Source organism: Physeter macrocephalus, chromosome 8 (genome assembly GCF_002837175.3).
Source record: "Physeter macrocephalus isolate SW-GA chromosome 8, ASM283717v5, whole genome shotgun sequence".
Lineage (NCBI taxonomy): Eukaryota > Metazoa > Chordata > Mammalia > Artiodactyla > Physeteridae > Physeter > Physeter macrocephalus.
This window is the reverse complement of record NC_041221.1, coordinates 125,292,255-125,307,863: the sequence shown is the minus strand read 5'-3', so window position 1 is coordinate 125,307,863 and position 15,609 is coordinate 125,292,255. Positions and strand designations below refer to the sequence as shown.

General features: G+C 36.5%; 1 protein-coding gene and 1 long non-coding RNA gene across 3 annotated transcripts in view; one reads left to right on the top strand and one right to left on the bottom strand.

The window, feature by feature from the left end:
- FBN2 (fibrillin 2) overlaps positions 1–15,609 on the top strand; it is a 224,600-nt gene that overhangs the window by 90,907 nt on the left and 118,084 nt on the right. The window contains exon 8 of the mRNA XM_024120349.2: positions 12,941–13,066. Within this exon, the coding sequence (XP_023976117.1) occupies positions 12,941–13,066 (126 nt within the window). The remainder of the gene's footprint in view (positions 1–12,940; positions 13,067–15,609) is intronic.
- Positions 1–15,609, bottom strand: part of LOC114486762 (uncharacterized) — a 59,742-nt gene that overhangs the window by 36,477 nt on the left and 7,656 nt on the right. The gene's annotated exons all lie outside the window — the stretch shown is intronic.

Here is a 15,609-nt window from a genome sequence, read left to right as displayed (position 1 = left end):
ATTAATGATGTTGAGCATCCTTTCATGTGTTTGTTGGCAATCTGTATATCTTCTTTGGAGAAATGTCTGTTTAGGTCTTCTGACCATTTTTGGATTGGGTTGTTTGTTTTTTTGATATTGAGCTGCATGAGCTGCTTGTATATTTTGGAGATTAATCCTTTGTCACTTGCTTCGTTTGCAGATATTTTCTCCCAGTCTGAGGGTTGTTTTTTCGGCTTGTTTATGGTTTCCTTTGCTGTGCAAAAGCTTTTAAGTTTCATTAGGTCCCATTTGTTTATTTTTGTTTTTATTTCCATTTCTCTAGGACGTGGGTCAAAAAGGATCTTACTGTGATTTATGTCTGCCTATGTTTTTCTCTAAGAGTTTTATAGTGTCTGGCCTTACGTTTAGGTCTTTAATTCATTTTGAGTTTATTTTTGTGTATGGCATCAGGGAGTCTTCTAATTTCATTCTTTCACATGTAGCCGTCCAGTTTTCCAAGCACCACTTACTGAAGAGGCTGTCTTTCCTCCATTGCATATTCTTGCCTCCTTTATCAAAAATAAAGTGACCATATGTGCATGGGTTTATCTCTGGGCTTTCTATCCAGTTCCATTGATCTATATTTCTGGGTTTTTTTGACAGTACCATACTGTTTTGATTACTGTAGCTTTGTAGCATAGTCTAAAGTCAGGGAGCCTGATTCCTCCAGCTCCATTTTTCTTTCTCAAGATTGCTTTGGCTATTCGGGGTCTTTTGTGTTTCCATACAAATTGTGAAATTTTTTATTCTAGTTCTGTGAGAAATGACATTGGTAGTTTGATAGAGATTGCATTGAATCTGTAGATTGCTTTGGGTAGTAGAGTCATTTTCACAGTGTTGATTCTTCCAATCCAAGAACATGGTATATCTCTCCATCTGTTTGTATCATCTTTAATTTGTTTCATCAGTGTCCTATAGTTTTCTGCATACAGGTCTTTTGTCTCCTTAGGTTGATTCCTAGGTATTTTATTCTTTTTGTTGCAATGGTAAATGGGAGTGTTTCCTTAATATCTCTTTCGGATTTTTCATCATTAGTGTATAGGAATTCAAGAGATTTCTGTGCATTAATTTTGTATCCTGCTACTTTACCAAATTCGTTGATTATCTCTAGTAGTTTTCTGGTAGCATCTTTAGGATTCTGTATGTATAGTATCATGTCATCTGCAAACAGTGACAGCTTTAACTCTCTTTTTCAATTTGGATTCCTTTTATTTCTTTTTCTTCTCTGATTGCTGTGGCTAAAACTTCCAAAACTGTGTTGAATAATAGTGGTGAGAGTGGACAGCCTTGTCTTGGTCCTGATCTTAATGGAAATGGTTTCAGTTTTTCACCTTTGAGAACAGTGTTGGCTGTGGGTTTGTCATATATGGCCTTTATTATGTTGAGGTAAGTTCCCTCTATGCCTACTTTCTAGAAGTTTTTTATCATAAATGGGTGTTGAATTTTGTCAAAAGCTTTTTCTGCATCTGTTGGGGTTATCATATGGTTTTTCTCCTTCAATTTGTTAATATGGTGTATCACATTGATTGATTTGCATATATTGAAGAATCCTTGCATTCCTGCGATAAACCCCCTTGATCATGGAGTATGATCATTTTAATGTGCTGTTGGATTCTGTTTGCTAGCATTTTGTTGAGGATTTTTGCATCTATGTTCATCAGTGATATTGGCCTGTACTTTCCTTTCTTTGTGACATCTTTGTCTGCTTTTGGTATCAGGGTCATGGTGGCCTCGTAGAATGAGTTTGGGTGTGTTCCTCCCTCTCCTATGTTTTTGAAGAGTTTAAGAAGAATAGCTGTTAGCTCTTCTCTAAACGTTTGATAGAATTCACCTGTGAACCATCTGGTCCAGAGCTTTTGTCTTTCGGAAGATTTTTAATAGTAGTCTCAATTTAAGTGCTTGTGATTGGTCTGTTTATATTTTCTGTTTCTTCCTGGTTCAGTCTCAGAAGGTTGTGCTTTTCTAAGAATTTGTCCATTTCTTCCAGGTTGTCCATTTTTTTGGCATATAGTTGCTTGTAGTAATCTCCAATGATCCTTTGTATTTCTGCAGTGTCAGTTGTTACTTGTTCTTTTTCATTTCTAATTGTATTGATTTGAGTCTTCTCCCTGTTTTTCTTGTGAGTCTGGCTAATGGTTTATCAATTTTGTTTATCCTCTCAGAGAACCAGCTTTTAGTTTATTGATCTTTGCTATTGTTTCCTTCATTTCTTTTTCATTTATTTCTGATCTGATCATTATGATTTCTTTCCTTCTCCTAACTTTGGGGTTTTTTTGTTCTTCTTTCTCTAATTGCTTTAGGTGTAAGGTTAGGTTGTTTATTTGAGAATTTTCTTGTTTCTTGAGGTAGGATTGTATTGCTAAAAAGTTCCCTCTTAGAACTGCTTTTGCTGCATCCCATACGTTTTGCATCATCGCGTTTTCATTGTCATTTGTTTCTAGGTAGTTTTTTGATTTCCTCTTTGATTTCTATAGTGGTCTCTTGGTAGTGTATTGTTTAGACTCCATGTATTTGTATTTTTAACTGTTTTTTTCCTGTAATTGATATCTAGTCTTTTAGCGTTGTGGTCAGAAAAGATACTTGATACGATTTCAATTTCCTTAAATTTACAAAGGCATGATTTGTGACCCAAGGTATGGTCTATCCTGGAGAATGTTTCATGACACTTGAGAAGAAAGTGTATTCTGTTGTTTTTGGATGGAATGTCCTATAAATATCAATTAAGTCCATTTTGTTTAATGTGTCGTTTCAAACTTGTGCTTTGCTTATTTATTTTCATTTTGGGTGATCAACCCACTGGTGAAATTGGGGTGTTAAAGTCCCCTACTAGGATTGTGTTACTGTCAATTTCCCCTTTTATGGCTGTTGGCATTTGCCTTATGTATTGAGGTGCTCCTTGTTGGGTGCATAAATATTTACAATTGTTATATCTTCTTCCTGATCCCTTGATCATTATGCAGTGCATTATGTATGTATCCCTTGATCATTATGTAGTGTCCTTCTTTGTCTCTTGTAATAGTCTTTATTTTAAAGTCTATTTTATCTAATATGAGAATTGCTCCTCCAGCTTTCTTTTGATTTCCATTTGCATGGAATACCTTTTTCCATCCCCTCGCTTTCAATCTGTATGTGTCCCTAGGTCTGAAGTGGGTCTCTTGTAGACAGCATATATACGAGTCTTCCTTTTGTATCCATTCAACCAGTCTGTGTCTTTTGGTTGGAGCATTTAATCCATTTACATTTAAGGTAATTATCGATATGTATATTCCTATTACCATTTTCTTAATTGTTTTCGGTTTGTTTTTGCAGGTCTTTTCCTTCTCTTGTGTTTCCTGCCTAGAGAAATTCCTTTAGCATTTGTTGTAAGTCTGGTTTGGTGGTGCTGAATTCTGTTAGCTTTTTCTTATCTGTAAAGATTTTAATTTCTCCGTTGAATCTGAATGAGATCCTTGCTGGGGCATGATTTGTGACCCAAGGTATGGTCTATCCTGGAGAATGTTTCATGACACTTGAGAAGAAAGTGTATTCTGTTGTTTTTGGATGGAATGTCCTATAAATATCAATTAAGTCCATTTTGTTTAATGTGTCGTTTCAAACTTGTGCTTTGCTTATTTATTTTCATTTTGGGTGATCAACCCACTGGTGAAATTGGGGTGTTAAAGTCCCCTACTAGGATTGTGTTACTGTCAATTTCCCCTTTTATGGCTGTTGGCATTTGCCTTATGTATTGAGGTGCTCCTTGTTGGGTGCATAAATATTTACAATTGTTATATCTTCTTCCTGATCCCTTGATCATTATGCAGTGCATTATGTATGTATCCCTTGATCATTATGTAGTGTCCTTCTTTGTCTCTTGTAATAGTCTTTATTTTAAAGTCTATTTTATCTAATATGAGAATTGCTCCTCCAGCTTTCTTTTGATTTCCATTTGCATGGAATACCTTTTTCCATCCCCTCGCTTTCAATCTGTATGTGTCCCTAGGTCTGAAGTGGGTCTCTTGTAGACAGCATATATACGAGTCTTCCTTTTGTATCCATTCAACCAGTCTGTGTCTTTTGGTTGGAGCATTTAATCCATTTACATTTAAGGTAATTATCGATATGTATATTCCTATTACCATTTTCTTAATTGTTTTCGGTTTGTTTTTGCAGGTCTTTTCCTTCTCTTGATTCTTTTCATTCTTCTTTCTTTATTCTGCTCTGCAATAGTTAGTTTCCACTCTTTTATCTTCCAGGTCACTTATCCATTCTTCTGCCTCAGTCATTCTGCTATTGATTCCTTCTACAGAATTTTTAATTTCATTTTTTGTGTTGTTCATCATTGTTTGTTTGCTCTGTAGTTCTTCTAAGTCCTTGTTAAACGTTTCTTGTATTTTCTCCATTCTATTTCCAAGATTTTGGATCATCTTTACTATCATTACTCTAAATTCTTTTTCAGGTAGCTGCCTATTTCCTCTTCATTTGTTTGGTCTGGTGGGTTTTTACCTTGCTCCTTCATCTGCTGTGTGTTTCTCTGTCTTCTCATTTTGCTTAACTTAGTGTGTTTGGGGTCTCCTTTTTGCCGGCTGCAGGTTCGGAGTTCCTGTTGTTTTTGGTGTCTGCCCCCGGTGGCTAAGGTTGGTTCAGTGGGTTGTGTAGGATTCTTGGTGGAGGGGACTAGTGCCTGTGTTCTGGTGGATGAGGCTGGATATTGTCTTTCTGGTGGGTAGGACCGCGTCCGGTGGTGTTTTTTGGGGTGTCTGTGACCTTATTATGATTTTAGGCAGCCTCTCTGCTAATGGGTGGGGTTGTGTTACTGTCTTACTAGTTGTTTGGCATAGGGTGTCCAGTACTGTAGCTTGCTAGTCATTGAGTGGAGCTGGATCTTTGTGTTGAGATGGAAATCTCCGGGAGAGCTTTCGCCGTTTGATATTGCGTGGAGCTGGGAGGTCTCTGGTGGACCAAAGTCCTGAACTCGGCTCTCCCACATCAGAGGCACAGGCCTGACACCTGGCCAGAGCAGCAAGACCTTGTCAGCCACACGGCTTTTGGGAAGTCTGAGTTCTTCTGCCAGCGTTCAATAGGTGTTCTGTAGAAGTTGTTCCACATGTAGATGTATTTCTCATGTATTTGTGAGGAAGAAGGTGATCTCCACATCTTACTTCTCTGCCATCTTGAAGGTCTCCCTTTCATTTATTCTTTCTTCTCCTAGTCCCACCCTCATTAACTGGAGCTTAGACCATATCTGTCTCTGACCCCATTTTTACCCTAGCACTGTTCTTCTTTATCAACACTGGCACAAAGCATTGCCAAAAGTAATAATTCTTTTTTTTTTTTTTTTTTTGGCTGTGCTAGGTCTTTGTTGTGGCATGTGGGCTCTTCATTGCAGCACACAGGCTTCTCTAGTTGTGGCATGTGGGCTCCAGAGTGCTTGGGCTCAGTAGTTACGACACCCAGGCTCTCTAGTTGCGGCGCACGGGCTCTCTAGTTGTGGTGTGCAGGCTCAGTAGCTGCAGTGTGCAGGCTTAGTTGCCCCACAGCATGTGGGATCCTAGTTCCCCAATCAGGAATCGCACCCATGTCTCCTGCATTGGAAGGCAGATTCTTAACCACTGGACCACCAAGGAAGTACCCCAAAAGTAATATTCTTATTCCCTTTCTCCTGCTTAGTGATTCAGTTGCTCCTCGTTGCTACAGAGCAAGGAAAGATTCCTGAGAATGTCATTCTAACCTTTTAGTTGTATCTTCTACTCCTTATAAATACCTGCAGCTCATGGGAAACTCTTCATTCCTCATCCATAGTTTTTGGCTTATATTTTTCCCATCTTCTCGCCTGTTTAAATTCTGCCCCATTCTTTAGGGTCTTTTATCAACTACTATGTCCTCCAAGAACTTTTCCTGTTTCTCATAATTAAATTGAAGTAGCATATTGTTAATCTTATATGGTGGAATCAATCATATCATGCCTTGTTTTAAATTTACCTACTTAATAAATTATAAATTCATGATGGTTAGAGATTATGTATGGCTGATACATGTTATATGACAAATCAAAGGCCTTTAATCAGTAATTACTTAATGAGTTCATGAATGAATGGTAGATGCCAAATTAAAATCTATTTATTTGATTTAAAGAGAGAAAATTGAGAGTTATAAAGAATGAATAGCATTTTCATTAATATTTCTTATGAATGTAGATGCAAATATCTTCAAGAAAACATGAGCACACTAAATCCAGGCACATATAAAAATGATTATACATCATTATCAATTAGGATTTATTCCAGGAACGCAAGTTGGTTCAGCATCTGAAAATCAAGTAATGTAATGTATCATGTAAGTAGAATAAAGGACAAAAGCCATATGATCATCTCAATATATGCAGGAAAAGTATTTGAAAAAAATCTGACACCCTTTCATGATAAAAATGATCAATAAATTAGGAATAGAAGGGTACATTCTCAACCTGATAAAGGACATATATAAAAAACTGTAGCTAACATCATACTAACTGGCAAAAGAATCAATGCTTCCCTGAAGATCAGGAATAAAATGGATGTTCACTCTCAAAACTTCTATTCAACATTGTGGTGGAGGTTCTAGCCAGGGCAGTTAGGAAAGAAAAGGAAATAAAAAGTATCCAGGTTGGAAAGGAAGAAAAACTATTTGCAGATGACACGCATTCAGTGGATAAGGGATCAACTAAAATGAGTAAGGTATCCACTGAAGTGGAGAAGTTATCCTCTAAAAAGCTATATTTAGACCCAATAAACAGTTCAGCAAGGTTGCTGCTATAGAATATCAACATATAAAAATGAATTGTATTTCCATACATTAGCAGTGAACATTCTGAAAATGAAACTAAGAAAAGAATTCCACATCCAATAGGACCAAAAGAATAAATGCTTATGAACAAATTTGACAAAGGAAGTGAAAGACTTGTACACTTAAAACTACAAAACCCTGTTGAAAGGAGTTAAAGAAGATCTAAATGAAAGGAAAGATATCCCCCCATGTTTGTAGATTGGAAGACTAAATATTAAGATGGCAGTATTCCTCAAATTGATCTATAGATGCAACACAGTCCCCGTCAAAATTCCAACTGGCTTTTTTGCAGAAATTGACAATCTGATCCTAAAGTTCATATGGAAATTTATATGCAAATCATGTATCAGATATGGGACATACATAAAGAACTCTTACAACTCAATTTTAAAAGGACAAATAATTAAAAACTGGCAAAGTAATTGAATAGATATTTCTCCAAAGAAGACGTATAAAAGCAATCAATAAGCATGTTAAAGTGTGCTCAACATTATTAGTCATTAGGGAAATGCAAACCAAGAGTATAATGTGATACCACTTCACATCCTTAAAATAGAAAAGGTAATAATGAGTGTTGGCAAGGATGTCGAGAAATTGGAATCCTCATACATTGCAAGTGAGCATGTTAAATATTACAGCTGCTTTGGAAAACAATTTGGCAGTTCCTTAATAAGTTAAACATAGAGTTCATCATATGACTCAGCCATTTTACTTCTAGGTGTGCATACCAAGTGAGATGAAATCATATGTCCAGAGAAAAGTAGTACTCAAATTTTCATAGCAGCTTTACTCGTAATAGCCAAAGAATGAAAAGAATTCAAATATCTATCAACTGATGAATGGATAAATAAAATGTGGTATATCCATACGATAGAATATTATTCAGTAATTAAAGGAATGAAGTTTTGACATTTGCAGCAACATGGTTGAACTTTGAAAACATCACGCTAAGTGAAAGAAGCCAGTCATGAAAGACCATATATTTTATGGTTCCTTTATATGAAATGTCCAGAATAGGCAAATATATAGATACAGTTTAGCTATTATAAGTCATAAATCTATTAGTTATGGATTAGCTATTGCCTAGGGCTTAGAGGGAGGTAGGGAGAGTGACTGCTAATGGGGTGGAATTACTTTGGCAGGAATGAAATTGCTCTAAAATTAAATTGTAGTGACAGTTGTACAACCCTGTAAATACTAAAAATTGTTGAATTTTGTACTTTAGGTGGATGACTGTATTACCGTGCAATTATTATATTTGATAAAGCTCTTTAAAAAGATACAGTGAAATTCTGGGTACAATTGATATACATTATCCTTTCAATATCTGAAAAGGGTAAAGCAAACATTACTTTTCCATTACAACTTATTTTATCATTTTGAAAATGCCTGTTGTCCCTATAAAAGCTTGAAATAGCAACTTATTGTGTTTAAAATTTAGCCATAAGTTTTCCTAGTTTCAAATAGTATATTAATAAAAATTCAGTGTACATAGAAGAGAAATAATATTTACTTTTTTTCTATACCAAAAGAAAAGTTATATGCAATATGCCAAATACATGTGGTTCCTTGGCATAGGATGGAAAGAAAATATTCTATGAGCACATTTTTAAGACAAAATTTCTTATTTTATTTGTTCTAAGTTCTCTGTAACATAATTGTTACATGGACTGCTTTCATGTATGACATGTAAATATTGGAACTGACAGAATCTCTAGGGCAATGTTCTTAGAATTCAGTGATATCTGAGATCACACTTAGCACTACTTACCAAATTATTCATTATATTCTGCTTAGAGTAAGAGTTACAGTGAATGTTGTAAATGTTGGTTGACAAATATGAGGTTATGTGGTTTGGCAGTCAGAAATCTGTCAGATGGTTTTGCTTAGATCTACTTTTCTTTAAAAAAAAAAAAAACAAAAAAAACCTGTATTCCACTTCTTCAAATTACCAAACACTTTCCAGTCCTTCTCTTTCCTTACCCTCCCATGGCACACTTAAAGCTCCCTCTTTTTTGACAGAGTTCTTCCTTACCATCCCGTCATCATACTCTTGCTTTTACCTTCCCTGATTCTTCCTCCCAGTCTCCTGTACTGGCTTCTCTTCCTTTGACTTTCCCTTGGATGGTGGTGGTTCTCAGAGTTCCCTCCTTAAATTCAATTCTTTTCATTTATGTGTATTCTTTGGAAATCTCATTTATTGCTACAACTTCAAAAGCAATCTGCAGAGTGGGTGATAAACCACAAATATACATCTTTACCCCTTACTTTTTTTTACTGAGTTTCAAATTTTTAGCTGAAGAGTTGGAATTTCTGCCTGTTTCTCTTCAACATGTCTTGTTCAAAATGTTCCAAACTCAACCAAACCTCAAAATGTGTTCTTCCCTCTGTATCCCATTTCCTGTTAATAGCACTGCCATTAGCTCCCTTCTCAATCAAGCCAGAAGTCTGAGATATTTATCTAGTGGCAAAGTCCTGTTGAATTCTCCCTCTAGAATCTCTTGAATATGAGTTCTCTCCCTCATCATAAAGCTTACTTCAGGCTCTCATCATTTATCACTGGACTGTTTATTGTCTATCTACATTAAACACAAGGATTGTCTTTCTGAAATATTGATTTGCTTATGAAATGTTCTTGTTTAATTTAAACCTCTTCATAGACACCTTAAATCATTTCAGAAAAAAAGCCAAAGTTCTTGGGAAAGCTCTCATGTGGATTCAGGATTCAGCATATGGCTGACTAGCTAAGCTTATCTTCATCAGTTTCCCAACCATGCTGGTACACTTTCCATTGTTCAACTATGCTGCATTTTCAGAAGTATTCACCCATGCTGTTTTTGGCTTTTATTTTTGTTTTCGTTGTTTTTTATTAGTCTAAAGCTAACTATTCCACTTGCAGCGGTAATTAGTTCAGGACTCCAGGCCTAAGTCAATGAGCACATTTTCCTGGCTAGAGGAATCATTCAAGAGTTAGCATGTGACTCATTTCAGGATATTAGGAGAAAAGGGAAGATTTGCTGGGTGCTCCTGGGAAAAAGTTCTCCTCCTCTTAGAAGAGAACCGCTAGAAGAGGCACCGTCTCTTCCACTAGATGTCCCAGTCAAAGATCTAGCCTAGGACTGCTATAACCATTTTGCTTCCATCAGGGAAGTCAGCCTTAAGGATGACATCAAAGCACGGAGGAGAGATAGGTGAGCAGATCTCAGAGAAGCTGAGCAAGAGACATTGCCTTAAAGCAACCCTAAAATCCTTGCCACTTCTGGACTGCCAGATATGCAAGCTATTAAATTTCTGGTTTATGTCAGTTTGGATCAGTTTTTCTATTGCAGACCAAAGCCTCCAAACTAATAAATAAACTTTTTAAAAAAAGTTCAATAGGAGGGGCTTCCCTGGTGGCGCGGAGGTTGAGAGTCCGCCTGCCGATGCGGGGGACACGGGTTTGTGCCCCGGTCCGGGAGGATCCCGCATGCCGCGAGACGGCTGGGCCCGTGAGCCATGGCCGCTGGGCCTGCGCGTAAGGAGCCTGTGCTCCGCAGCGGGAGAGGCCGCAGCAGTGAGAGGCCCGCATAACGCAAAAAAAAAAAAAAAAAAAGGAAAAAAGTTCAAGAGGAGATGGACAGAAGCATATTAGGTATGCAGAACGTGAATGAAATGAATTCCCATTAAGACTGCCTTTCCTGTGAATAGACTTGTCCCTATTAGGCTTACTTGTTTGTACCTACATAGGCAATGTATGCTTTGTATTTGTGAAGATACTACTTCCAAATCTGATTGTGACATATGGTCTTGAAAAACTATTATTAAAAAAGAGCTAAATGCATGCATCCTTCTTAACATAAATGTCAATGATAAATTTAAATTGATGAATAAATATTGGGCACATCGAAAGGCAGGGTTTTTTGATCAGTAAAAAAACAAAACACCAAAATTTTTAATTATTAAAAATTGAGGGGGAGCCTAGCCCAAAAATAAATGAAAAATATTCCTATTTTTCATATAGAATTCTTAAATACTTTACTGAGAGCCTTTTACATATAATTATTTTGAAGCTAACCTTTCAAGGTTCTTACTTAATTCTAAGGAGAACTGTGAAACATGGAGTTTTTGTAAAATAAAATATTTAACACAAAACCCACAAATTTAATATCATTCCATGTGTTCTTCTATGTTCCAGGGTTATTTTTCTCCACTTAAAAAAGAAAAATGTCAAACATCTTTCACTTTCTACTCTTTTTGTTGTCAGGAGGCTATTTGGAGGTAGAGCGCAAAGAAGTTCTTTATTATGAAAGGAAATGGCTGAAAATAAGAGTAAATGCTTAAATTAAGGACTAAATGAAGATTCCTAATTTTTAAGAATTTGGATCAATCCTGGGCTCCATAAGTGCCTTGATTGTTGGCATAACTTTAGATGTAAGAGGATCAGAAGGAAAGTTTTGGTCCTTTGCTTTTGTAGTGCTTGCTGCTTTACTGTGTACTATTCTCTTTTTCTTTTTGTTTTCCTTATCTAGAAGTGATTATCAGTTTATTTGGTGGTTAGAGTATAGCTGTTCTAGTTTCCTTTCTCTTCTGAATACACATTCAGTTTTATTAGGATGCCCTGCACTAAGATAGCAACACAGGATGCAGCAGACCCTAATTTTGCACATATGGTTTCATTTTGTTGGATTAAATCTGATGGTAACTCTTTCACCACATTATATGTTTGCTTCTCATGTAACCAATTCATGTTAGAATTCTGAGCTCTCTAGGGGAATTGGTAGATTATGATTTGTACCACTGTGCCTTCAGTGGCTAACTGTTAAGCCTCTAATGAAGATATTATTTCAGAAAAGTCTGAATCTGGTAACTTTTTTATTAAGAACATTCCAAGAAGACACACGCAAAAGTTATTTCATGATACAACTTGTAGGCAAGAATGACTTGTCAGTAAACGGCGGGAAAAAAGAATGAATAGAGCAATAGAGGAATTTAAGAAAGGCATTGTCAACCATTCTTTAATTGTGGTGTTTAAAATTTATTTCCTTGTATTTACAATTAGAATATAATTTTTCCTTTGCTTTTTATTGATACACTTAAACATATATGTGTGTGTGTATATATATATGCATCTAAAAAAACTAAAACTAAACTAAAAGCTCAGGTTTACTTTTCAGTAATCATCTATGCTTATGGCTTTTATAATTGTTCCCTGTATTAACTGATCTTTGCTAGCTCTGTCCTTAAAAAGGACAGCTAACTCCCAGGCATTTGAGGCTGTATTCTCCTCCCAATGGCTCGTTTCCTTTTAAATGTATTAACAAGTAGCTTCCAGTATACCTAATTGTAGCTTTGTTGACTTTCCACCTCTCTCTGCTTATTGAACTAAAAGAAAAGTACATTAAAGCTTATATAAATGGCCAGGTTTTCTGGTTTGGGGACAGTTTAAAAGAAATCAGACCTTTCATTAATGTGAAAGGGAGTAGACTAGTCCTAACATTGAGTAAACTGAATGGATAAGTGCAGGGAGGCACAATAGGAAAACTGGACACTTCCCAAAGCCACCCAAGTTTGCCCTTTGCCATTTTACCGTATTATTTTAGGTTTGAACTTAATTTCCAGAATGTCAAATATACCGATATTCACATGTAAGTACAAAAACATATCCTGAAGCCAAATAGAAAAAAAAAGTGCTTGCCACCCTCCATTGGTTCAAATAATTAATGTGAAAATTAGCTATAAATTTTTAAATGTAGTTATTTCATATTTTAAAATATAATCCATGCATCTGTTTTTTTTAAAGTCTCTAGTAGGATAATTCCCTAATTGATGTAGAATGGAAACTAAAACATTTACATCTTTACTTATTTCCAATTTAAATTGCATTTGGGGGAAAAAAAGGATATAGAGTTTTGCTTTAGTTGGCCTTGTTTTACTGCCATGGGAGTTTACTTTCATCTCAGTTCCCATAGATATGTGTGAGAAATTCTTTAGGGCCTGAAACAAGAGTATCTTCAGGGTTATATGATCTGACCTAATCAACCATTGAGTGCTCTCATACTCTTTTTTAAAAAATCCCTTTTAAAAGCTATTTAATGAAGGCCTTTCTCAGTCATCTTCTCCTTCTTCCCCTGATTAGACGTTGATGAGTGCAGCATCATTTCTGGGATATGTGAAACTGGCGAATGTTCCAACACCGTGGGAAGCTATTTTTGCGTTTGTCCACGTGGATATGTAACCTCAACAGATGGCTCTCGGTGCATCGGTAAGCCTCGTAGTTTTGAAGGCACAATACACTGCTTCTTTCTAATGACAGAACAGCCCAAACAGGTACAGAGATGGCAACGATTATAAAACGACTGGGAAAATGCTGAAAGAGTTGTTTGAAATAAACGGTACCACTGTCGAGGGACTGATCGACCAGGTGCTCTTTGCAAAAACTTCAGTTTCAAAAGCCATCTGGGTTTGCTTTATGTTGTCAAAGCCATTTTTGAAATGAAGAAAGATTTCCTCAAGACATTGCTCTTGCCAAGTGTTACAGACACAAAGGCATGAGAAAGATTTTTAAAAATCTACTTTGGGAGACAAAATGTAGTAATTAAGGGTTCTTTCGTTGCTATGAATCATGAATGTAGTCAGTGTCTTATTTACTTAACATGTGTTTGTTCTAGTGAAAATAGTTATTACAAAAAAGAAATCGATACCTTTAATTTTGTTTTAAGCATATTTTAATTAAAGGCATATATATTTTCATGTTCTCTTTTGTTTAGAAAGATAAAACAGTCATGTGTAGGTCATCTATTTTTGAACAAGCCTTAGACTTTAAGAGCACTAAAGATTCATATAATACAGGAATTAGGGAAATTAAACCAGCGTCCAAAGACGGGAGTTGCTTGGTTCGCTGGAGGACTGGGCAATGACCGTCTCCCACCCCCACTGGTAGGGTGTGTGAGCAACTAACTTCCAGGGACTTTGTAAATCCAAAGGACGTCCAAGTGAACTGGGTTGAAGAGAGGAAATAACAGAGGGTTCAGTATGTAAGCTAGAAGTCCTAGGCCACCAGTAAAAAGGCTTGAATTCACTGGATAAAATGTGTTGATATGCCAAACACTATGCTATGGCGGTGCAACAGCAAACATGAGAAATGGAGATCCTGCCTTCAGAATACTATGGTGTCATCGTAAATAGTAATAGAAAAGTAGCAACAGCAGTCAAAGAAGAAGCTATGGTAGTGGTAGTAAAATTGACAGCTGCCATTTATGAAATACATACCACGTGTAAGGCACTGGACATCTGTATCACCTCATTATCACATAGTGGTGGGGCCTTGGGTAAGCTACTGACCTGTCTGTACTTCAGTTTCTTCTAGTAAATGTTCAATAAAATATTTCTTATTACTTCTATTATTATCATTAGGGGAGGGAGGAGGTATAGGAGAATGAGGATGTACTCCTTAAAATAGCCCTGTGTGATAGGCATAATTATTCTGATTTATAGATGAAGGAATTGAGGTTTAGAGAGGTAAAGTGACTTACATGATGTTTCAGGGCTGACAAATGGAGCCACGATTTGAATCCAGGTCTCTCTGCACCTGTGTTACTACGGTTCTACACTGTCTCCTTATCTGCTTTAAGGTGACAGAGACCCTGTGCCTAGATTTCAAGGTCTCCACCATGAGTTGTTTCTCCACCACCATGCTGACAGTCTGCTTTGAAAAGTACAATGTCCATTTGGAGCCTCCCCTTCCTGTTGGAGAATTATGAGATTTGAGTGACGATTATTTGTTCTTCACGAATGAATCAGAGTTCTATCTTACACTAGGTAAAACATTGTAGAGGCGTTAAGTCTATAAAACTGAGCAAATTAACTGTTTTTAGGGTCAGTGTTACCAGTTGGCTCACTGCATAGTAAGTCTGATTCATTTAATATAGTTTAACAGAATTGAAAATTAGTAGAACTACCTATACTTGGCTTAATTTTCTTAAACTGTATAGGAAAAGAATGTGCATACACATACACATTTATATGCAGTCATCAGCTTGAAATAGGCATGAACTCAACTCTGTTGGAAAAATGTCAGTTTGGGAGTCATCGTTGAACATCACTGGCTGGATGCCATAGACCCTGACTTCAGGAAACTTATATTCTAGAAATGGCTAGAAGAAATGTGCTGGAGACATAAGTGAGGTTATCACCATGAAGTTCTGAAAATGTCAAATAAGATGTATGTATTTTATTTGGTAGACAATGTGGAGTAATTGAAGGCCTTTGGGAATGAATTGTACAACTAGACCAACTAGTAAGAAGGCAGAATTTGCCTTAACAAATGTTAGTGTTTTATATCAGATTTCTAAGTTGTTTCTTTCTCTCTCGTTTCTTAAGTTTCTAAGACTTTCTTTAGTCAACACATGCTCATTTTTTTGCATTGAAAAGGAGGCATATTCTTCATCATATTCAGATAATCATGATCAAGATCCCCAGTGATTTTCTGAGGTTGTTTTCTTCAATGTCAGATATTTGGTTTACCATTAAATCATGGTAAACTCTATCTCTTGCTTCTTTATATAAAGTTCTCAGCCTTTACTGGACTTTCAAAGCCCTTTAGAGCCTGACCCAGCCTGTATTCAGGACTCATCTCTAACCACTTATACCTCACACTCACATTTCTCTTATTGCAGTACATGAGCACACTGCCCACAGTACTTCCTCTGCCTGAAGCATCTTGATTTCCCCCTTCTATGCTTGTTAAAACCCAACTCATCCTTTAAGTACCCACTTAGATATCACATCTCTTTATAGCCATCCCTG